Source organism: Amblyomma mixtum, chromosome 3 (assembly GCF_055824585.1).
Source record: "Amblyomma mixtum isolate Tamu chromosome 3, ASM5582458v1, whole genome shotgun sequence".
Lineage (NCBI taxonomy): Eukaryota > Metazoa > Arthropoda > Arachnida > Ixodida > Ixodidae > Amblyomma > Amblyomma mixtum.
The window spans coordinates 154,722,054-154,745,331 of NC_143014.1; the positions used below are offsets into that span (position 1 = coordinate 154,722,054).

Consider the following 23,278-nt stretch of genomic DNA (forward strand, 5'->3'; position numbering starts at 1 on the left):
GCTATTTGGACGAGTTACGTGCACTGGAGAGGTTGCTTTGCCTGCAAGCTTCTCAAACCGCATGTATTTTGGCGCGATGTAGGCGAAATTTGTTGGGCCACAGCGCCGAGGATAATTGCGTTCTCGAAATTCTAAACCCGGATATGGACATCACTTACGGTGGGCTACATGCCTCTCAATAATTAAGGAGCCCAACGGTAATAGTTTAAAAGTTAACTATTAAATATTGGTTAACAAGCCTGCTAGTTAGCACGTCTTAGCTACATTATGATGTACTACACCACTGACAATGCTATGCCAGAAAAAGCGCTCATCTAATTCAAATAGCTTATTTTTAAAAATTGCAGAAAGTCTTAGGTGAAACACCCTGTATATATATAGTGCGTGTGTGTGTCCCACAACCCAACCTGGGTCGCAAGCCATGTCACACGTCACACCAGTGGCGCATCGCTTCACCACTGCGCAAGGAGTGCTAGGAAGACTCCCAGGGATCTGTGAATGTAGAGAATGACAAATTCCGCATATTCGCTATCCGAGCAACTGCCATCCGTGAACACCGGAACCGAAGGGAAAACCGAGCTGCTAGCGCAGCTAATTCGCATTTGTCCTAACTACGCAAATCGACCATCATAGCCGTCGCTTAGAAAAAAATGCCCGACTCGATTTCTTTGCTGCGGCAGAGCAGTGCTACGAAGAATCCCCAAGAAAAAGTGCTGAAATAATAAAAACCTCTCAGAGACGCGCTAAACAATCGACAAAAATTTACGCACGTGTAAGTACGTAAAGCAAACGGACACGCCTGTGTTTTCCATTTGGGTCGTTGGGTGGCGTGATAATGCTAGTAGAGAGGTTTTATTCGTTTAACTCGAAAATGTTTATTCCTTGTTCAGATACGAGACAAAAAAAAGGGGGGGGGGGGGGGGGTTCAAGAATTAAAAAAAAAACACATATGTATAGCCTGACAAGGGGGCCTCTTGCTCCGTGTGCCATTCCGGGTGAACAAAACAGTGCTCATGCGCAAAATTTTGACAGTGCAACAACTATCGTGAAGCACCCAAATATTCGATGTCGACATTATGCGCGAAGATTACAGAACCATCCAAAGATTTAATCCGCGACCATAAAGTTCATGTGGTCGCAACATTTCCCAAAGCGTGGCCGATGCATCCCGATGGATTAGTCGGACATCCAGAATGGGAGGGACTTGCATCGGAAAAAGAAATATATATATATATATATTTCCTTCTTGAAGAAACGTACTTGGGCGAAAAACATGAAGACAGACAAGGAGCAATTGCAACACGTACAGTGCGCAGCGCACTGTCCTTCGTTCGTAGCCAGCAAAAAAAAAAAACCTGATATAAGAACGGATTCATCGCAAGGGCAACTGTAGTAATTGAAAGAATCCATTATAGGGTGTGGTACGAAAATCTCCCTTGGTGATCAAAATATTGAGATTTGTTTTTTGTTTTTGCAGAAAACAGCTGAGTTATGATAAAATCCCTTTGTTACCGTGCAAAAATTTTTTTTTCATCACTTATGATTTGGGACTCCATTACCCTCCGCCTTTCGAACCACTAAATTGCGCTTGCTTTAACATTGTTCTTGCGCCGTCGTGCAACTTTTTACCCCCTCCCCCCACCCACACAAATGTGTACGAGTAAAAGAGTATAGACACCTAATTTTTTGTGCATGTTTTCTTCTGTACAACGATGCGGAAAACAGTGGTATGTATGAATCACCATGTGGTATTCGCCTATGATCGCTAAGTAATTTATAATCGAATTTTTCTGCTATCTTGTTTCGGTTTCGGTTTCAACAGCCCACCGATTGCTGTGACGTCAAAGTGTGGTTATATGTCACGTGAGGCATCGAAAAACATCGATATAATTGCTGCTTCATCATTTTAATTCACTACAGTGCTGAAGCCAGCCTTCAAGAGCCGGAATAACAACGAACGTAGAAGCAACGATTGTAATGCAATTTTTTTCATACCTCACGCCACCTATAACCACACTTTGACGTCACAGACATCGTTCGGCTGTTGAAACCACTACGGAAACAACAAGATAAATTCGATTATAAATTATTGAGCGCTCGTAGGAGAATACCACATGGTAATCCATGTATAAGAATCCCTACGTAGTCGCCGTGAAACGGACGACTACGTTTCCCACTTTGACGTCACTTTGTCGTCACTGGGGGGAGATAGGACACTTAATAGAGGTGCGCGAGAAAAAAAAAACGAAAAGAAAAGAAATAACGCACTCAAGAAAGGGGCAACGTACAGACGAGCGCTGTTCTTTATGAACTGGCAGCAATTAACCCAGTTATCTGTCTTCATTTAGTTCCGCCTGGCGTGTTTGGAGCCGCTTGCATGCTGCTGTGTCGGGAAGAGCGCTATAGGAGGCAATGTCAAAGGGCGGAGAGGAAAGAAAATGAAAAAATGAACAATAAGTAAATAGTGGTCCTGAAATATAGAAGAGAGTCGCGATAAAAAGGAGCTTATACAAGCCACCAATTTTTTAGTATCGCAACATGTAAACATCTTTTCCTTTTACTATCCTTTCTTTCGCAGGAACTGTTGCAACGTCATATCGAATATGAACTGTATACAGTGGGCGTGAAACGAGTCACTCAGTGCGCTCACGGCATTGGATGAAAAGCGTCTATAGTTGATAGCTGCGTCATAAACAAACCCACGGACCTTCACCGGCCTGCGCCGCCACGCTGGCTGCGTCAGGCGGGAGCCCTGGCGATGGGGGCTGCCCCGGGCCCCCTTCTGCCCACCGCGGGGGGACCTCCGCAGGGATTGTCGCTTGCCGCTCCGGCGCTTTTCTTTTCTTTTCTGTTGCTTCCTCGAATGATCGCGCGCGTGCGCCACGCGCGAACGTCGAAGCAGCCCCGATACTCGTGTTTTGACCCGGCCTTCTTCCCCGCGCCTCTTTGACGTGGGCGTCTGATAAGTGCATCGCTGCTGCTGGGCCAACTCGAGGCGGGGAAACGCCCCGGGTTTCCGCCGCGACGCTCATCTGCAGGCGGAGATGGCTCGAGTCGATCGTGCCCCGCGACACCCCTGGCCATCACTCTCTCTCGTTTCCTCTGGCTGGTCGCGTGCGCACAGAAAAAGAGAAGCGATGCGTTTCCTTCGGGCGTGTGTGTGCAACGCGTTGTTGGCACTGTGTTTTCTTTTTTGTTGTTTGTTTTCCCTCTTCGTAGATGGAAAAAGCAGTACCTCCCCGTTATTATTTTTATACCGCGCAGAACGACGACAGGGTCACACTCCACCAGAGATGAAGGGACGCACCTCTGACGTACACGGGAAGGGTGGCCAATACCCCCGTTTGTTTATTCGCTTTCCTGTTTGTTTCTTTACCGCCTCGTTTGATCGCTGGTTTGTTTCTTCTCCGTCTCTTTATTTTTTTTTTTTCATCTGTGGTTTGAGCACGCAATTTGCGCGCTATAGGCACAGTCACAGGGTCACAAGATGCGATACGTGCCTTCCTTCGCTTCGTGAGTTGCAGCGAGGTGTGTATTAACGCGATTCGTTTCAAGTTCGATGCCTTCCAAGAGGCGCTAATAGATAAATATACTCGAGGTTCACTGAACTGCTGTCTTGGAACTTTGCGTCACAGCCTGTGTCATAACTTCGATCGCGGAGTCAAACCTCGAGTCGCACGCTTGCGTCGAAACCTCCCTCAAAACCCGTGCATTCGCGCTGGCTTCCAGCCAGCACAACACTTCCTCGAAGCTGTGTTGAACGCTGTTTCTATCGTCCGTGCCAAGCGGGTTTCGAGGTGGCCGCGTTGGTGTGACACCTTCGCACGCTTCACCTGTCAATATGACCAGTTCCTGCCAGGGGCTTTGGTGAGCTAGTTCCGCAGAAGTTTGCACAGCGCCAGTTCAATATACAGTCTGACTCTAAACCTAACTCCGGCCTTTTATTTAGAGCGTGTTGGGGTGGCCGACAGCTACTGTGTGCGGCACGGAGTGCCGGTGGCGGCAGTGTGCCCGAGTTGTCAACTATTCTTTTCCATTGATTTCTTGTGTTGACCAGTACTGCCGACTAGGACGCGACGTTCGGCTAAAAGCCAAGGGTTTCAGAGAAGGTTTGCACGCCGCAGAGAAAAGTGACTTTATGCCTTAAACTTGTTTTATTTGTTTGCTTTATTGCTTGCTCTTGTCTCTTGTTTGTTTGTCCTTTCATTTGTTTGCGAGTTTATTCTTTCGTTTGTTTGTTTGTTTCTTTGTTTGTTTGTTTGTTTGTTTGTTTGTTTGTTTGTTTGTTTGTTTGTTTGTTTAATGAGCAGAAAGGTAGCGGACACCTGCAGCTTTGGTTTCAGTCTGACAGTTTTCGGTAGAACTTTCAGGAAAAAACTGCCGAGTAGGGAGGGGAGAACTAGCGCCTGACGAGCGACTTGCACTGCTGGAGTTCAAAATTATTATTTAACGGATGTGTGTGTGTGTAGCGGATGTATATCTTCCTCGGCTCTCTCGTCAGGCAATGGTTGCTTTTCACTGGCGCTTCCGAACTGGATATGTTGTCTCGACCTTGATCCCTTGAGGAAAACAAAAACAGGAAAAGGCAGTGCACAAGACCAGCGTGTGATTGTAGCAACAAGGCTGACACTTACAAATCCTGTTCCACTCGTAAACATCTGTCACTTGTATACCCGAGCGTGCGTCTCCGCAGCTGTCACTCTCAGCAAGTCACTCGCCTTGGACGACGTCGCTGCTGGTCTTTGCGAGCTTTCTCTGCACTTGTGTGCAACTATACAGCTGATCTGAGCTTCCCAAGAAGCGCCAACAGCCCTGCCGTCTTCGCGAAGCAATTTTTCAGCTCCGTTTTCGGCGCCGTTTACTCCCCTTTGGTTCGCGGCTCGCATCCGTAGCGTCGAAGAATCCGTCATCGTCAGCCGCCGGGCCCCACAGTATTCGCGGGCATTGCTTACGAATTGCCCTTCCTGAGCTTCTGCCAAGGCGTTGCCGCAGCACGTGCGACCTTTGTTTACGTCTGCCCCTTCTCCCGGCGCGTTTTTGTTTTCGCTCGGCGGTGGCGCTAAAAATACGTGCATGCGTGGGATCGGCGAGCGCAGCGCAGCGCGCTCAGTTCCGATCGAGCGCCATCGCGCGCGCACGCACTCCCGAAGTCCGCTCGCGGGTCCCCTGTCTCCATGCGCTGTGTCGAGCGCTCCTTGCCTCCACCCGGACCCACCCACGTGAAGTGCGTGCACTGCGCCAGCATGATCAGCGAGTGAGTCGACTCGCAACATGGCTCCCACGCCGCTGGCGCACCCGGCCCATTCGGCGGACGGCAGGGCCCATCGCTGGACGGCCCACGGTACGCTGGCCCGCGCTCCTGCGATCTTGCTCACGCATGCGGCAGCATTCGGCACCGATCTCGCAGAGGCGCGGCCTGTCTTGAGACCCTAGGTTTGCATACATGCGCGGTGCCTTATGTACTGCGTGCTCTTTAACGGATTTGGAGACGGCGGAAGGAGCGCGAATAGGGGTGCCTGCATAATGGTAAAGTATGTGTCCCCATCTACGTCGAAGATCGCGGTGCGTACTCTGCATGATGCCGTTTTGCGCTTGTGTAAAAATGCTGGCATGTCGGACGCTGGGCTACCCATGCACAGAGGGCGAAACTCTTGTCTGGAACGCCGGAATGTCACCATGTGAGCATTCCTGCGTGTGACCGCGCGTGAGCGTCAGTGTGGCCGTGAACATGTGTGAACATGCAAGACCACATTGACGGGGTCGTTCACGTACCCAGCTGTAGTGTCTCTCGAAAGAGGCATTATTGCTAATGTCGCGCGTCCAGTCCTGAGCGTTTGCTGCTCGAAAGCGTTGTCGATCCACGCGACACCTAGCCCCAGCGGCAGTCCCCCTTCAGCACGAGCTCATGCGCGGAAGCTTTAGGTTATGATATTGTTTTGCCCAGTTGGCACAGTTTCAGGCTAGTACAGTCGCGAGTAAAAAGATTAGCGCTAGGGACGTGCCACATTAGCTGCAGATAGCAACGCTGGGCGCTGCGGTTACAAACACGCCGGTAACGAATGTGCCAGTTGCGTTCGCAAAGCACGGCGCCGCGCCTGCCGCGTGGTACAATTTTCACCGCTCCGGTGACGTCATTGTGCTCATCTTTTTTACTCGCGACTGTACGTTTTATTTTGTTTCCCCCTCGTTTCGAGGTTTCTCTTTCATGTTTCAGCTGCAAACCTGTAAGTCCTTGACAAATTGATCATGAACGATCGTGAAGTGTGACAAACGTAACAATGCATTTGTGTTTCGCGCGCACTGTTGCGTTCAGCGGTATTATTAATTTTAAATTCATTCGTTGTTAGCCTGCACTCATGCACCGTCCAATCATGGACGGAAATTGAAGCCGTGGAAACCCGTGAACGTGACTCTTGCCCAGAAGGTGCCACTAGACAGTTTTAGCTGAGCGTTTTTACGGCCAGCGGAGCGGAGCGGACGAGCGCAGACGCCACTGCGCATGCGCACGTCGCTGGGCCGGCCAGCGTTTTTACGGAGCGAAGCTTACGCCCGCTGGGAAGCCCCTCCAGCGGAGCGATAGGCAGCGCGCGAGCGTGCGTAAGAGCGCGCGGGCGTGTATGGGTATTCAAGATGGCAGCCTCTTTTGTACATCTAAAACGCAACATTTACCAAATAAATAACTAAAAACACAGAATGTACCTTTACTAAATAGTTTCAGCGCTTTATTAGCTGGCTTAATTGATATTCTTTTCACTCTAACTCGAATTGTGACCAATAGGTGGAACAGCATAGCAATATTCGACTCTAGTCCGCTCGAGAGGACGGGCGATCCGCCCGGCTAAAACTGTTTTCTCGCGCGCGTCTCCACTGGTGTATCCGCTCGTCCTCTCCGCCCCGCTGGCCGAAAAATTGCTCAGCTAAAACTGCCTAGACTGTCACCGCCGCTGCCTTGACGTCGAAGGGGCACCGAAACGGTGTCCACCGGGGATATGAAAAAGCCGAAATACGGGTAGCAATTGTATTGCCTATTACCCTCTCGCAAAAATGTTTGATCTAGCACACGTAGCACCAGAGATGTCGGCGACTAAAAACGGCTTCCGCGTTTTCCCTCCCAACTGATACACCGGACAGAGGAAGAACAATTCGGCACACCTAAGACTGCTTACGTGTGAGAATGCTAAAGCATTACGTGCAGAACTGCACAAGGTAGATGAACAGATTAGTGTTCCATATGCTTCCGATGCTGCCTTGCCCAGTGACTGCGAAGCCAGCGTGAGGCCCATTTACAGCTTGACTGCACTGTGTCGCCACCTGGAGTCCCAGTGCACAGTATACTCTGCACATGTTCGTAAAATGATGATGCAGACATTGCGAAGGGTCAGACGCTGGCGGGCCAAAATCTTGATCCACATGTCCAAGCCCTGCATGATGGCCTTGCGTAGATGCGTTGACCACGATGACGCGGCACCGACGTCAGCCCCTTACTGTTGACGTCGCGAGCGCTGCAGGACGCGTTGTGCGCGGTTTCGCGCGAAAGCCCGGCTCCGCAAGCTGCCGGTAGGAGCGAAAGCGGTAATATTCAAAAAATAATTGTTAATTATTGGTTCCCTTCCGAGGACTTCTACGCGGCATGCACATTCAATGGCATTTACTCGACATAATGCATGCATTTGGTAGTCACATTATGAACCTACTTTAAGGGATCCTTTAAAGAAACCGTGCAGCCATCATCACGTGGTATTTCGCTGGCGTTTTTCTTTCCACTTTCCAGAAGCGTGCGTCGCACATGACGGAGGACCATGAGACGGCTTAAAATATAGTTAATGCCGGGAAAGAATGTCTTAAGCCTTGATACGCTGTGCATTTCACAGAAGAGGAGACAAAACTGGAGGGAACACTGAAGCTCCGCTTTAAGCGTGGGATGCGATAGCGTTAATTGGTTAATTATGCGGAATTTGTCATTCTCTACTTGACATTCATAGATCCCTGGGAGTCATCATACCTCAGATCATAAGTCTAGAGAATTTCCTTTCGGTGTTGCACGAGCCTGTTGATATAAAAGCGTTAGAGACAGCCTATCGCGACGCCGAAAGGAAATTCTGGCTTACGGCATCCGCATGCCCCGCGGCGTAGCTTCTTGAGTCTTGTGGTCTTAAGTCATGGCATTATCAACCGGACAAAGTGCGGTAACATCACAGGAGGAGTGCACAGACCTTTGTTTCGGGAATGCAAGGTCCGAGGCCAAGCGTAAGGCGCGGGCGAACCCCTTAGTGCGGACGGCCGCCAATGAAAAATGGCGAGGTCCTCAAAGCCCGGCCTCGGCGGTCGCGTTTTGATGCAGGCGAAACGCAAAATGCGCCCGTGTGCTGTGCGATGTCAGCGCACGTTAAATATCCCCTGGTGGTTGAAATTATTCCGGAGCCCTCCACTACGGGACCTCTTTCTTCCTTTTTTCTCTTACTCCCTCCTCTCTCCCTTCCCTTACGGTGCGGTTCAGGCGTCCAGCGAGATATGTGAGACAGATTCTGTGCGCCATTTCCTTTCTTCAAAAACCAAAAAACTTCAAATATGGGCTCGCCAATCAGGAGCCTCCTGTGAATGGCGCCTGAATCCTCAAGTCCTGGCCCTCGAGGCAGAAGCAGGGTCGTGAAAGGCGCATAAATCAAATTTTGGGAAACCATGAATCACAAAATCATTAGTCGGAAAAGCGCAAGGGAAAATAAGCTAGCGCTCATCATCCGCGTTACCACGAATGTGTAACTGGCATACACTTTTTATTTTCGCTACCTCGAAGCGCGTGTGAATGCGTTATCTGTTTTTGGTTTGAAGGAAACCGGCCGATGCTAACTTTATACAGTCTGTTCCATTGTGTTCAACAGATGTATTTTAAAAATTCTGTAACAGCTACAGAGCACCGCTTTTGAGGTTGGACGGTCTGACCGGGTGGTTATCTTGTTCAAGAAAATTTGTGTGTTAATGAATTAATTACGTGTCACGCTGTAATTAACTTTAGACTGAATTGAGTGAAATAGTCATGTTGGCACGACAGATAGCGAAACAACAGGGCTTATTGAAAGAAATGTAGGAAAGAACGATTAGGGGCGTTTCATGGCCGCCCAGAGATGCCGTGCAACTTGGTCATGCATTGGTGTCTGACGATGGGCTTTCCCTTTGTTTTTGCTATGTTCGCAGGGGACAGAACCTTATTGCACAAGCTACGTCCGATCTGGTTCCCTTTCGCGATTTCTCTGTGCGATCAAGCAGCCCGCCGCCCTGCCTTTGGGTTTATTCATTGAAGTCCCGTGGAAGTTATGCTATACATATAGTCGCATACATGTCAAGAAAAAAGCGGCTTTTCTCCTTCAAAGAACCACCTTCTAGCCAATGAACTTGCTAGCATGAGTAGCGTGACAGTGCAGGGAGTGGAGTGAGAATGCAGGGGAAAACTATCCCCTTTCACCTGCAACTCCCTGAATTTTCACGCCTCCTGGTTATTGAGAATCGGCCGACGCCATTGGCTGGAAGATGGCCCTTTGATGGGGAAAAGCCATTTCTTTCTTGACTCGTATCCGACTATAGTGGCGTGTTTTATCATGCAACAGCATAAATTTGTGGCAGAAAGTATGGGGCCTTGCTAGTCTCTGGGCGAAGTTGATCATTACAGGCTAGCGCTGGCTACCAAGCTCACCTTGTATAAGTATATTTTCTTCGTACTGAAATTCTGCTCTGTAATGGGCTCTTAGGATTCAGCACTGAATGCAGAACTGATGGTAATTCTATTCATGCTTACGTAGCACTCAATGCGTCTTGCGGCGCCTTCAGAGGTATCTATCTATCTATCTATCTATCTATCTATCTATCTATCTATCTATCTATCTATCTATCTATCTATCTATCTATCTAATCTATCAATCTAATCTATCAATCTAATCTATCAATCTAATCTTATCTATCTGTCCATCTATCTAATCTGTCCATCTATCTAATCTGTCCATCTATGTCGGTCTGACCGACTAAAGAACCGATTAAGACCGATTAAGAAATAACGAAGAGCAACCATTCCATGTACGGTATTTTATGGTCCTGTGCGTTACAGCGCCGCCATTGGAGTTTTTGTACTTCTTTTTACACCTTAGTCTTTCATCCGATTTGGCTACTTTTCTTCAGATGTGGTTTCTTCTACGCGTAGTACCGTGGTACTCGACTTGTGCTTTCACCCAAAACCAAAAGAGGGGAAAGCCATGTAGAAGACCCGACCTCGCGAACAGTCGGTCTTTTTTTTTTCTTTTTTGTACGCGGTGCTTTCGCGGGTTTGCTCGCTTTAGTCTTTTTTTTTTCTTTTTCGCACTCCCTCTACTAGCGTTCGCGCGCTTTCCCCGTGCCGGACGTCGACCGCGGCCCTCCGCGATGTCAACAACGAGGGGGCCCTGCCGCATGGGCTCGCGTGGGGAGAGGTTCGGGCTGCGCCGCTCAAGACCAGGGGCGGCGTCCTCCGCGTACAGCCGCAGGGGATGGGATGGCGAGGGGGAAGCGAGGGGGGAAGAGTACGAGGGGCGGTGGCTCCCGAGGGGGCCGCGAAATGGGGGGGACAGGGCTGGGGCTCGCGGCGTCAGCGGATATGGGCCCACTTCCGAAGGCCCCCTCCTCACCGCTTCCGGCGCTCGCAATGAAGCGGCGCATCTGGAACATGATCTGGAAGACAGCCTCCTCCTCGCTCGCGGAGAGGCTCCCCCATTCAGGGGCTCGCCAGCTCGGGGAAAGAGGGAAAGCAGCAGCCCTTTCGAATCTCGGTGGCGCCGCATGAGTGTTCAGCCGGGCTCGTGCGCGTTGTAGGGTGCCCTGTCTGCCGGCGGCTTGCTGAACGCCGGTTTGTCCCGCGAGTCGCAGACGCTGCACACGCGGTTAGCCGCTCCCACTAGTGGAGCATTGGTGCGTCCGACGAATCCTGGCATGTGTGTGCTCCCCAGGGGCCACTTCCAGCAGAGCCATGCGAGAGCCTCGTAGAATGACCTGGTCGCAGTTCAAAGGATGGGCCGCTTGTCTTCGAAAAGGTCGGTGCAGACACTTACTCCTGACTCGGCTTCACGGGAACCGCGCATAAGGAAAACTTGAGTGTTGTTCTGGTATCCTGGCATGTGCGCGAGGACGTTGTCGGGACCCGGACGCGGCTCCGGTTCTTTTTCGCGTGGTGCTTTACTCAGCCATGCACGCGTAAATGGTCGCGTCGTCGTCTCTGCGGCCATGTAAAAATGGGCCGTGCGCTTATGTCCCGCTTATCTGACTGCGTGGTTAAAAAGTGTGGCTCCATTTGTCATTTGTAAAAGAAAGAAATTGCGCACATTTTTCCGTTTGTGCAAATTTCGGTCGAGATTTCAGGCACCCTGTGACGTAGCATGCATGATGAAGCGCCGGAGCCGGGTGCTTAGCTCTTATTGAGCGACAATGGAACTTGGAAATGAAGCTTAAATATCGTGCGGTTTACCATGCGAATCGCGCCGAAATTCAGATCGCATGCTAGAGAGTTGCGTAGAGGTCTTAATAGCGAGTTTCAGGATTGGGTGACGCTATCCCCTCAACCGATAGGGTCACCCTATGATAAAACTTCTTAATGCTGTACTGAGTGACGGTTCTGTGCCGCACTTCTGTAAAGCGGAGAAAGAGAAATTTCAAGTGCTCCACTTTCTCTTTCTCCGATCTGTTACGGAGGTGGGTGGGCTGTGTTCTGTTCTGTTTCTCTCTTCATATTTCTCTCCGTTTTTGTGGATGTTGTCTTGCGTACTTGCGGACTGTTCTGCGCACTGGTGATGCATCCTGACGGTGAAGCTCAAAACTGGAGGTCACCTTGCTGCTATACAGAGTTCACAAACACTCGTAGCATGCAGTGTTGTTTTTTCCTTGTTTTTTTTTTGTAGTCAACTGAACCCGTTTTTTAGTTATGGTATGCAATATTTTAAGACTGCACTGACTACTTTGTTCGTATGTACCTGCCATGGGCGTCCGGAGGGGGGGGCAAGGGGGGGCGGCTGCACCCCCCTGGAAAATCACTCACTCGAACCGTGCGCGATGGCCGGACGCCAGGGGCGGTGGTGCGCTCAGCCAGAAGGGTAAAAGCCGCCCCGCTTCCACGCTTTGGGTCACATCTGCGAAATGCCACGTCCGGGCGCGCGTCGTTCCGCCGTTTTCAAACCACGCCATCGTTAGCTCTGCTGAAGGGCGACCTGTTGCAGACATACAGCGGCACCGGCGAGCATGTGTTTCGAGCCGTCTTGAGATGGGTGTCTGTTTCTTTGATCTCTAGAGAGATAGCGACACGGAGGCTGTCAGTGCACAGGGCATCTTGTTTTCGCCTTCGTTACGCCGGCCACCGATGAATTCTTCAGGAGGGAAGGACAAATCAGCCGTGTCCACCCCCGCTTTGTCGGGCTGCTCAGGGTCAAGCGGGCGATGAGTCGGCGCCGCCGCCGCTCGCTGTCTCCTCCGATCCACAGGAGAGCGCAGTTCGGTAGAAGCGCCGCTTTCAGAATCTTCGGCAAAGGGGATTAGCTGCTTTTGTTCACGGCGACGCAGTCTCCAGAGGCGCCCCCACACCAGCGTTCCTTTCTCCCCCAAAATGCGCATTCGGGGATATTGCGGCAAGTAAGCCCTTGCACGTGTGCGCGCCTCTGTGTTTGTGCTTGGGTGTTTTTAGTGGCCGGTTGTCAACGAAGGTGAGAGCAACCAAGACAGCGGACGAGAAAACGACGAGCGGCGAGCAGTGTGTGCGGTTGCTCGACTGTGCGGATGCGCGAGTAAGATGGAGCGATGAAGCTGCGAGCGTGCATTTATCTTGTAAATAAGTTTTCGTTGTATATATACCTAGTCATCTTTTGTTTTCAACGTACGCGTTCAACCGTTTTTCCAATCAATGTGTATGATGAGTGTGCACTGAGTGCTTGTAATGAAGCACGGCAATGAATTTATCACCCGTGTAATTACGCAATTCGCGCAGAAAAATCCGAGGCGCCTATAGTTGCTGTTCAAGGAAGACTGACTGAGTGACTGTAGTTGCGTGTTTGTGAACATATTGTGCTGTGTGCTGGTCATCAATCCGGGTGAGTCGAGAACCCGAATGCAGCAAGACTGGGCACTCTTCTCCACGAAGTGATAGTATCTTTTTGCATTTTTATTAATTTTAATATTTTCTTCGTTGATAAACTCTAATTTATCTCGCGTAGCCGCGCTTTAATTTGCTGTTTGTAATTTTTCTTTCATGTGTGTATTTTACTTGTTTTTTATTTATATATAAATAAATAAATTTACTGCGCGAATAGTGCCTTTTGCTACGAATATACCCCCCCCCCCCCCCCCCCCCCCCGGCGCCAACAACCAATGGGGCACCCCCCTGCAAAAAATTCTGCGGACGCCCTTGGTACCTGCCCTTATACGTCGGCCCCTGTTTGGGCACCCTGATTTGCTCGCACAAGTGCCAGCGATGATACCGGCCTTAAGCCTGCTTCACATGCAAGCGCCGTTGCGGCGGCTGGAGCAGCCTGAACGACGAGGTTCCAACAAGTTGGAAATTTTTCTCCATGACACGCCGCTCAATCCGCTCAGTCGCTTGCATGTGAACCAGCCTTTAGCCATCGTCACATTGGTTCTTGTGATTCAGCAGCCCACGGACTCAGACATTATAAGTGCGAAGTGATAATATAAATCATGTCCCTCATTTATACAGGACTGTTCCACGATTATATGGTGTACATTATGCACTCTAAACTCAAGTCTGACCTTTTTTTTTTTATGCGGGAAGCCCTCACAAGTAGCTTCTAATGAAATATATTTTCTCTCTTTCTGTGGCAGCCTTTGTGTGTAAAGCACCACAGGGATGGATTTAGGTTGGCGGAATCAAGCCTTACAGAAGAGAGCGTATTACAATGCCCGCTGTCATCAAGGCATTTCTGCGACTGCAGCTCATGCTCGTTGTTTGTGGTGACGGTAAAGGGACTAAAATCACGCGCAGCTATGGGATGCCTTCTCCAAAATGATAAGCTTGATGAAGACGTGCAGGCATAACCACACAGCCAAGACCGACAACGCATCTCGACCATTATTTACTGTTGCTTGTCATCTTTGTAACTCGATATCAGTTGGGCTGTACCTTGTTTTTTCGTGGGGTCTTTCTTTTTTAAGCCTGCGCTCAACATTCCAGCGAGCCAAGCCTTCCAGCTGACGACTCTATTCGGACCGGCAACATTTGAACTTTGCTTGCTGAGCGCTGTTTGGAACTGGAGGTTGGACTTGTTTCCACGAAGAAATAAGGAAGGTATTCTTTATCGCATGTAAAGAAAAAAAAGAACGGGTATTTTTTTATGCAGTTAACAAGAGAGTTTTCTCCTTGCATGGATTATGTCACGTGCTCTAATTGTAGAGCTAGGATAGTTGTTATACTCCTGCAGCCGGGCTATCACAGCTACGTGACTTTGTAGTTCGCAGCGACACACTTAACCTCCAGGATTAGGAAGTTGAGGATGTCAAGCCCATAACTCGAGTCGCCGAGGCCAGAGCGTCCGCAGCCGACCGAGGGCGCGTCGCAGCGGTGGCCAATTGATGCCAATCGCGGCAGATTCTGCGCCACTTTTTCCGCAGCCCTGGCGCCCTTTCGGGCTCGTTCGGCCCATTCGTGGCGGGTGCCTTGGACGCGCTCGCGGAGGACCTTCACTAGCGACCTCCTCGCGTGTTTAGGACCTCTTTATTGCGCTGCCTGCCGGCCCAACACGCTTCAATGAGCGCCATAAGAGCAGACCTCTGCTTGTATGACAAATGTGACTATTCAACGGACTTCTCAGCTCTATGCATGTTTTTTTTTTTTCTTTTGCCGAACATGGCGCACCCAGGTGAGGCGCTTCAGTCTGGCTGCTAGCCTTGAGTTGGTAGAGCCAGGCGCGAGTCGTGGAAGTGTTCCTGGTAGGCACCGTAAAGTGTTCCACTCTTGCAACGCCGCTTTAGCGGAAGCATTTCTGCAAAGTGATCGACCGGAGCGGTTTTCGTGAACTCATAGCCTCCTTTTGTTAGCCTGCCCGAAGGCAAGACTTCGTTGGTGCGCCTGGCTACCACTATTTTCTCGATTTCATACTTTACTAAGACATCCGGTGTCTTTCCGAACGTCTTATAAAACTATGTTGCCGGCTTCTCGGCAAGGCTGTATTCTGACGGAAACTCACGGTTCGAAGACTGTACTCGGAGCACAAAAAGACGGAGGCATTGGTCGTCCTCCATCTGAAGCCTGAAGGGCCGAAGCGAAAGTAAGATGGTGGTGACGAGGCTAACCCGTTTACCCAAGAGAATCGGGAGGGGAGAAAGCGGCGGTCGAGGCATTGTGTTGGCGACCGAAGTTCAGCCCTTTATTTTCGGGAATGAAGGGGGGGGGGGGGGGGATAACCCTCGATCACTGGCAATAATCGTCTCAGGGACAAATGTCTTCTGTGCTTAGCCTTAGATGCAGTGCCACAGAAAGCTGACCGCGAGTAAAGACTTAAGGCGGATTCACACTGGCGAGTCGCTGAGCTCGCATGACAGGCTTAAATAGATTTGCTATACGCTCCCTCCCCGAATCGGTCGCGCGACGTATGCGACTCGCCAGTGTGAACTCGCCTTTAGAGAGGGGCGGCAACGTATTGTCCCCTTTCTACATGCCCCCTCCACGTCTGACTTTGGAGGCAACTCGCGACTGTGTAACTGGTTCGCTCTGATTTAGCGGGCATCAGCTTGCGTCCGGACTAGCACAGAATGGGCTCCCCCTTTTCGTTTCAAGAAATATATTTTAGAGGAACGATATTTTTCTCCTCTTTTCTTGTTTGTTACAGCGTTGTGAGGACAAACAGCCCACTTTCGGCACGCAAGACGGCTAACCCGGGCTATGAATGTAAAGTCTATGAATCTATGAATGTAAAGTCGGGAATGACTAATTGCGCATTTGTGGGCATTAATTAACCCATCCGCTATCGCGGGCTGAGCTTAAGTGTCCCCTCCGATTTTTGCTAGTGAAAAAGGTGCTTTGCAGAAAGTTCTTGTGTTTCGGGTATGATTGTCATGAAAGTAATTCTCGTCCGCCGATGAAGCCAACTACTATTCTCTTTGCTCCCTCAACGCTAATGTCACTTTTAAGACCGTAAGGGCCTTCCGTCTGATAGCGTTTGGAAATTCTGTACTTAAACGCACCTTCTCGCCAATACTGGTATGAAACGTGTAAATGACGGTTCGTTACTTTGACTGTAGCTCGGGAATCAGTCGCATCGAACAGTAGTAGTAAGGAATTTCATTGTAAGCTCATGCTCGAGTTCCTTTGCGCGACGGTTCTGGGTGCAAGGCGAGCTCTGCGCTCTTTCTCTCACGCTCATTTTGTTTGAAACGACCAAACCAACTTTTTTTTTTTTCGCAAAAAAAGCTGCCGGTCTTTGAACCCGAATCCTCGTGCTAACGCAGGAGCACCTGTCATTCTATCGTTTAGAGGGTTCCTTTTTCTCTCTGAACCGGCCGAAAGCGCCTGAATTTTTTTTACCCTTCTTATGTTATTGAGGGCTCTCATACCAGAGTACGCGACTTCATTTTTTAAATACTTAGACAAAAATTTTAAATAAGCAAAAATTTTTGAACCGAAACCAAATGGGAATCGGCGACGGTGCAGCACGTACGGAGACCGAGGTCTAATCCGCGGTTCTTTTTCCATGTCCTCCGACAGTGCCAGTGACGATTCCGTTGACACAACTTACCGATGTCCTGCCGGCGCGAGAAAGGCCTGCCTTAGCGATTTAGAACAGGAGGACGGAGAGAGTGTTCAGAGCAAAAGGGATGTGGTGACGGACAACTGCACACGGCAAAGTAAAAAAATAAATGAGCTAGTGCTGCTAAAACATTAGTGCTACGAGCTCTTGAAAGCCTTCACTAATTTTTGACGCTGTTTATACAAGTTGACGCATTGGTACAAGCGGCATATTGCAGTAAACAACTTTCCTGCCAGTATGACAGCAACTGAACGTTATGGAGTGTTCACACTCGATTTATTAACAAATATAGCAACAATATAATATTTGCATTTAATCAGGTGGCCTGTCCCGGGCGGCGTTCGCCGATGCACAACAGTCTCGGCGTGAGTGAACTTTCTGTGTCAAAGCCATGAGTAGTTTTGTTCCTGCTCGCTACTTGCAGTAATTTATCCACTCAGGGGTAATTAACTATAACAAAACACCGAATGACCTGCTAAACTTACCGACGCTCGATTCCTCTTCATAGTTTTAACAGGTGTCGTGATTAGAGCAGTGTTGGCACAGCGACTGAACTCAGCATCGCGAAACCGGAATCATCCTTCAGAAATGTGTTTTCTTTGTGGCGCGGATTGTGGGGCCAGTTGAGGCGCCGGGGAGCGTAAATCCACTTTTCATGAAGTGCCTTGTGGAAATGCGTGGTAAGGCAGTCATGTCTTCTCCGAGGGAATCGTGCGTCCGACAACACAACACCAGTCACTACAATCACCTGAGCGAACGCAAACTGCGAGCGAAGGCCACGGTCGAGCTGGCCGAGCCCACGAAACCTGTCCGCTGCCGCGGGCTGTACAGTACACTGTAGCCGAGTGACCGAGCTTGCAGGAGCTTGCCGTCTGCTCCAGCGTTGGTCTTTTCAGTGCCAAGTGTGACGTCATCATGAGCAGGGTTGGCTGTAAAAATCGCCTGTTTGACAGCGCGAATGGGGAGGTTGGAAGGCTCCCTTTAAAATTCATTGCAAATAAAATTACATTCTTCTCATGCGTGTCATTTGGCACGCACGCACAAACTTGACTTCGAGTAGAACTTACAATACAAATTTCATTAGCATCTGTGAGCATCGAAAAATCTGAAGTAACCAGAAGACCCAATAAAACAAGAGAAAGGGAACTAAATTCGGGTAGCGGGTATGGAGTTCCCAGGTTGTTGAAAGAGTTCTGTGGGGATGGGAGCTGAATCTCCCTCCTCATAGTTGTGGTTCAGCTTGTGCCAGCAATTTATCTTACTTATTACCCCAGCTGAAAAAAAAATGCAAAGAAAACTAAACGCTTCAGCTATGCGTCCAATTGGCTACATATAGGAAAATAAGGCTGCTTGTGTCTATACATTTCAGTCGCCATTCATCATTTTGATTCGATACAAACATTTTTTATGCCTGTCATATCCAGGCCTTCAGGAAACCAATTCATTGGCTTTCCAGCACTAAAGACCAACGGTTAATTTTTTACATGCGTGTGTGCAAAATTTCGCACAAACTGTCTAATTGGTTGGAAATTGATCCATCGAAATGCCGAGATACATAAAATAAACGCCCCAAAGATCGCGGAATCAAATTCTGTTTCCAACTTGCAGATGACGCTAGAAACTAAGCAAAAAACATGTTACTGTTGTCGAAATCTGTCTGCATGAAAATGGCGACGGACGTGTTGCCTTGCTCTCTGTTTTGTTAAATATTGTTTGCTACTTTGACTAGTTGGATACAAAACCACCCCATTAGCGACATGAAGGACGCTAAATTCTCCTGAAACAAAAGAAATCAATGCTAGGTATAACACACTCAGACAAAAAGCTGGGAGTTCGGTTCGTACACAGTTGTGTAGAAATCGCTTTAAAAGGGCTCTAAAGCACCCTCTGAAGGAGAGTACATAAACTCACTCAATCACTACACTGGGTCGTCATGAACATCTGAGCCAAATAATACGCTTCTACACGCATCAGAGAGAAAGAGAGAGACAAACTTTTATTTTCCAAGTAGAGGAGGGGATGAGGAGGTAACCTACAATCGCACACGGAACTTGGCGAGCCCTTTCTGGCGACTTTTCATGCTCGCGCTCTCCTCCGTCTCACTCTCCTGCGTAACTCAGTTAAGAGATGGCTATTGGTTAGATTCTTTCAGACGTCATACAACTAACATGGCAGCGACCACCCAGTCGCGTCGTTCCGGTGCTCCGGTGGGTCAGGAAGCTCTTCACCGCCCGCGGGGAATTCCCGCGCGCGTCGGCGGTGAGGCCTACTATCCCAGTAGTTCCTCGCAACACTGCCAAAGCTGCGATGAGTGCACAGACAACGTTCTGACGCTGAAGAATGTAGTGCCAGTATGAAATACGCATACGGGCACGTTGGATAGCGTGTTTTAAAGTGCGCATGCACCAAACGCTATTTCATATCGAGCCTTGACTTGTGCTCGCGTTACGTACGCTGTTTCCCGCGTTTAGCGAGCGCGACTCTTGTGTGCTCTAAAACATCTTTTCTAAAGTGGCGGCGCCCTTCGAAGCAGGGCTCCTCGCTTCGGACTGAATTCGTCGTTGTCACTGCTGTTTTCAGTACGTTCACTAGCCATAAATGGGGCATCGGGCTTTCGCTTCGTCTCATCTCGCCTATAGCACAACGTATAAGCGATAAATTTGCTTTACTTTTTTTACTTTTGATTAAGAGTGATGGTTCTGCCTCTTCTAGTCCGAAAGAGGAGCTTCGGTTTGTTAACAGAAATGCTTTCCGGTCTAAAATCCAGATGGCGCCACTAGACAGCTTATCATTGCGTCTCCGTTTGCATGCGCTGAAGTGAAAGTGCGAATGTTACAAATGCTGTAACGTCCCTCAAAATGCTTGCATTTAGCGTACGTAAGCATGCATGCGCTTATGGTACGTGGACAGGATCGATTTATACTATTTTCTAACCATATCTGTGTGCGCCGTGAGCATACAACTACGATCATTAGAACACGTTTAAAGCGCTCTGCTGATTGGCTGAGGAGGTCTCTGCCGCTGGTAGTGCTGCAGGTTTCTCGAGGCATCCTTTTGGGGCCGGCGGAGGAGCGCCGACCTTTGAGCGTGCAAAAAGTGACGAGAGGAGAGGGCAAGGCAGACGCTGAAATTCAAATGCTGACTACGTTTAATTCAGCTACTACAAAACGCATTTAAAAAATTCTTGTTGGAGGATGTTCGTTAAGCGGCGTCCTTTAAGATCCCAGAAATACCACACCTTCATGAAAAGCCTCTTTCAAAGCCCCTTTAAAAGGACCCAAAAAACTAAATACGGATGTCGCCACCACCAGGCCGATTTCGCAAGTAAACTATGTGCGTCGACGCAGATTTTTTGCACGGAGAGGGGTAATCCGTCTACCGCGACGTCATGAAAATCAGTCCACGCCCCTGGCTGGAGAGAAATCTGGCGCTCTGGCGCTACATGCTTGAGTGGTTAGGGTGCTTTGATGTCCGCTCGCCACCTAGAGTTGTACATCCGACCGTATGAAAGGGCGTCAGTCAGGTACTAACAGAGCACCGGCTCTGTCAGCCTTGCCTTGGAACGCTGCAATCTGCCGAACTGGAAAAAATCGGCACCGAATGGCTCGAAACCTTAGTGTAGCATAGTACTTGGGAGGCCTCTATTCCCTAGCCTTTGAGCGCTGTTTTTCGGCAATGTATGACCAGCACCTTCATGCGAACATTTCAGTGGCACACAATTTGAGCAAGCATGCATTTGCGGTCAAGTGAAAGGGGTTTCGGTCTGACAATGACTCCATTATTCAGTGCTTCCTTCAGCTATAGTCAGCCGAAAGCGTTTCAATAAAGTATTTGAAAGGAGAAAAGGCTGACAAATTCAAGTGTCACGGTAAAGTTGGAAAAAGATACTTAAAAACGGAAGGCAGGAGAGAGAACCTCGAACAAAGTTACTGGAGCCAAGAGCCAGTCGGGCACTGTGCTATCCGTTCTTGAAGTTCCCCGGGGCAAAACACCAGTCACGGGAGTGACGCACGGATCTGCAGTGTAAAGAGGCGCGTTTGATACCATTCGGGCCGAGGGCAATGCTATAGCTTGCGGGTTTTTGCTCAAATCGTATGTGGCAGGGCTGAAACACAAATTAAACAACAACGCTTCGCCCACCTACCGACATCGGGCAGTTTTTGTGGCGGGGGCACTGTGCACAACAAAGAAGGTGCAGCTCAAATAATCGCCAGTCGCTGTGTCAAATGCTGGATCAGATGCCGAAAAATTATTCCCGAGTGAAATAGTATGAGAGGTATTACGGTAATGCAGCAGTACTGACAGCATGCGAATGATTTTGTTGTATTGCTCTCCATAGTTGCTTACCGGGCAGTGGGCACTTGATGTTCTCCCCTAAATATTGAAATATCTAGACAAAGCCAGAAGGATTTACATATTAATGAACCGGAAGTTGTGAACTCAGTCAACTTGGTGTCAAAAAGGCTGCAACACGGCTGCGACCAGCTTCGGTTTAATAACCACTTTGTCGCTCACAGAGTATAATGCTGATTCGTATTTGACATGCCGTTCGCAAAACGCAACAGGAATTGCAAGCTCTAAGGAAACTTCAAGGCCTCTAAAGCTGTCCAGTCCCTAGCTCGAGCCCTCTGCTGATCTCACAGTTCCTCTCAGTTGATATTATTTCGCGGAGGTAAGAGAGGTTTTGAGCGCGTCTCTTCCGCCGGCTGGTTTGGATTTGTCAGCTCCATTCATGGGGTCCATAAGATTACTTTTGCAAGCCCTTTATTGCTCAAAAAAGCGCAACAAACACGACATTCCGGTACGGCAAGGACTGAAGAAAAAAAAAGATTACACAGAGCGCTCAACAGCGCTGAGCAGCAACAGCACTGTACTAGTAATCAGCGGACAAGCGTCTTCACGTTGCTACGTGGCCGCTGCAATAAATGCGCTGTCTCGCCTGGATCGTCCCGAAAGCTGCCACGTTCAGCACAGATGCTGGCGGTGTGCGCTATTTTCGGTTGCCAGGTGACTCGCCCGCCCAACAAGGATTCGCGATCCTTGGTCTCCCCCGCTCTTGAGGACCCTTGGCCCACAGAAGGAGCGCTTTTTTTTTTCGTAAAGAGGGAGGGGGGATGCTAGCACGGCTTACCGTGACGATGAGGAGCTGGTGCACCACGTCATCGTGCCTTCCCCTACCCCGCCTTTTCGCGACCCTCGTAAGGCTGTTCCATCAGTACACTCCGCGAAAGCTCGGTACCGTTCTAACCAGTCTGTAGGCCTTGCTGATAAAATGTTTGGTCCTCTTGCTTCTCGACAATGAGGCTTGACGAACTGGACCTAAATTTTCAGGTATTCTTACCGATCATTTCTTTTTCAAAGCAGGAAAAGGAAAGCATAAATGAAAAGCCTTATTTGACAGTCTACGAAACAGAGGCGCGTTTCGTTCCTAGCTGCGCCCAGTAGTCGACCATGCACATCGGGTACGACTGCGTCGCGACGAGAAGACTGGGACCGAAGCCTCCGGTTACCTCCCTAGCGACGTGCGGCTTTTGTGGTTGGCGGCGCTGCTCCGGCATGCACCGAAGAAATGCGAAACGGGAGACGCGGGAACTGGAGACGCGGACTTCCGCTCTTTCGCTTTGTTCGCCGCCGTAGGGTAGTGGCGCGCAGGCTGCCTGTTGGGCGCGACAGATTCGAGACGTGTGCTGGACGTTGCCGAGCGCTGATGTATTTCGCGCAGTGCCGGCGTGCGGCGCGTCGCTCGGAGATCTATGCCCCTATGGACCTCAGGCTAGGCCGACGTCGCCTCTCAGGTGCGTTGCTCGCTTCATCCTGCTGCGACTTTCCTCGTTCTGCAGAAACGCCGCGCCATATAGTGTGGTATTTCGACCGGACTCGGCATACGAGCGGTGTTTGTAACAGCAGCGGCCCTCGCTTCTCCTATTTGACTTCAGAACCATCGGTCACGGTGGAAAGGTTCCCGTGCGTCGTTATGCAATGATGGCGGACTACGCTGCATGCAGCCGGCGCTGGCGTAAGCCATTCGCACACGCCATTTGCACGCTTATGGCGGCTAGCTCATTGACACCCGGTAAATTAATTAATCAAATGTGTTCTGTTCGTTAATTATAGCCGCAACCGTAAAGCTGCAATACCGGAGCGGAAAATTCTAGTGTAGTGTTGCACAAAGGACGCTAATATATCAGGCTTATTTTGTATCACTGAATTCAAAGTATCCGTTCGTTCCAGTTCCTACAGGTGGCGCGGCGGGCATGAGGAAGGAAAGCTCAGAACAGGCCCTCGCTATTGAGCTGCACGCCAAAAAGTGTGCCGGAAGTCACGCGCTTTTGCAAGGGCTACTGAGAGTCTGGCCGACGGCGCAGCCAATAGCAACGCTGGGCGCAGCGGCGTCGTCTGCTTCTTTGTCTGCTGCGCATGCGCAAGCTCGCTGAGACGTCGGCCATGTAGTGGGGGAGCAGGGGAGAGCCTTCCCGTCCGGCTTCAATAAGTGTAACGTAACTGCCTCTCCCGAGTTC

At 49.7% G+C, this 23,278-nt stretch overlaps 2 protein-coding genes across 7 annotated transcripts in view; one reads left to right on the forward strand and one right to left on the reverse strand.

Annotated features, from left to right (window-relative positions):
• The window catches only part of LOC149352434 (uncharacterized), a 180,654-nt gene that overhangs the window by 152,265 nt on the left and 5,111 nt on the right, over window positions 1-23,278 (reverse strand). The gene's annotated exons all lie outside the window — the stretch shown is intronic.
• The window catches only part of stumps (DBB domain-containing protein stumps), a 98,652-nt gene that overhangs the window by 18,993 nt on the left and 56,381 nt on the right, over window positions 1-23,278 (forward strand). For 2 of the 6 annotated variants that reach the window (XM_089581599.1, XM_089581600.1), the window contains exons 1-2: window positions 5,096-5,341; window positions 10,968-11,051. The exons of 2 other annotated variants lie outside the window; for them this stretch is intronic. In XM_089581599.1, the coding sequence (XP_089437725.1) occupies window positions 5,272-5,341; window positions 10,968-11,051 (154 nt within the window). In that variant the 5' untranslated portion in view covers window positions 5,096-5,271. Of the gene's footprint in view, window positions 1-5,095; window positions 5,342-10,967; window positions 11,052-22,401; window positions 22,556-23,278 lie in introns of those variants that run through there. 2 more of the 6 variants (XM_089581601.1, XM_089581598.1) reach the window with 2 other exon arrangements.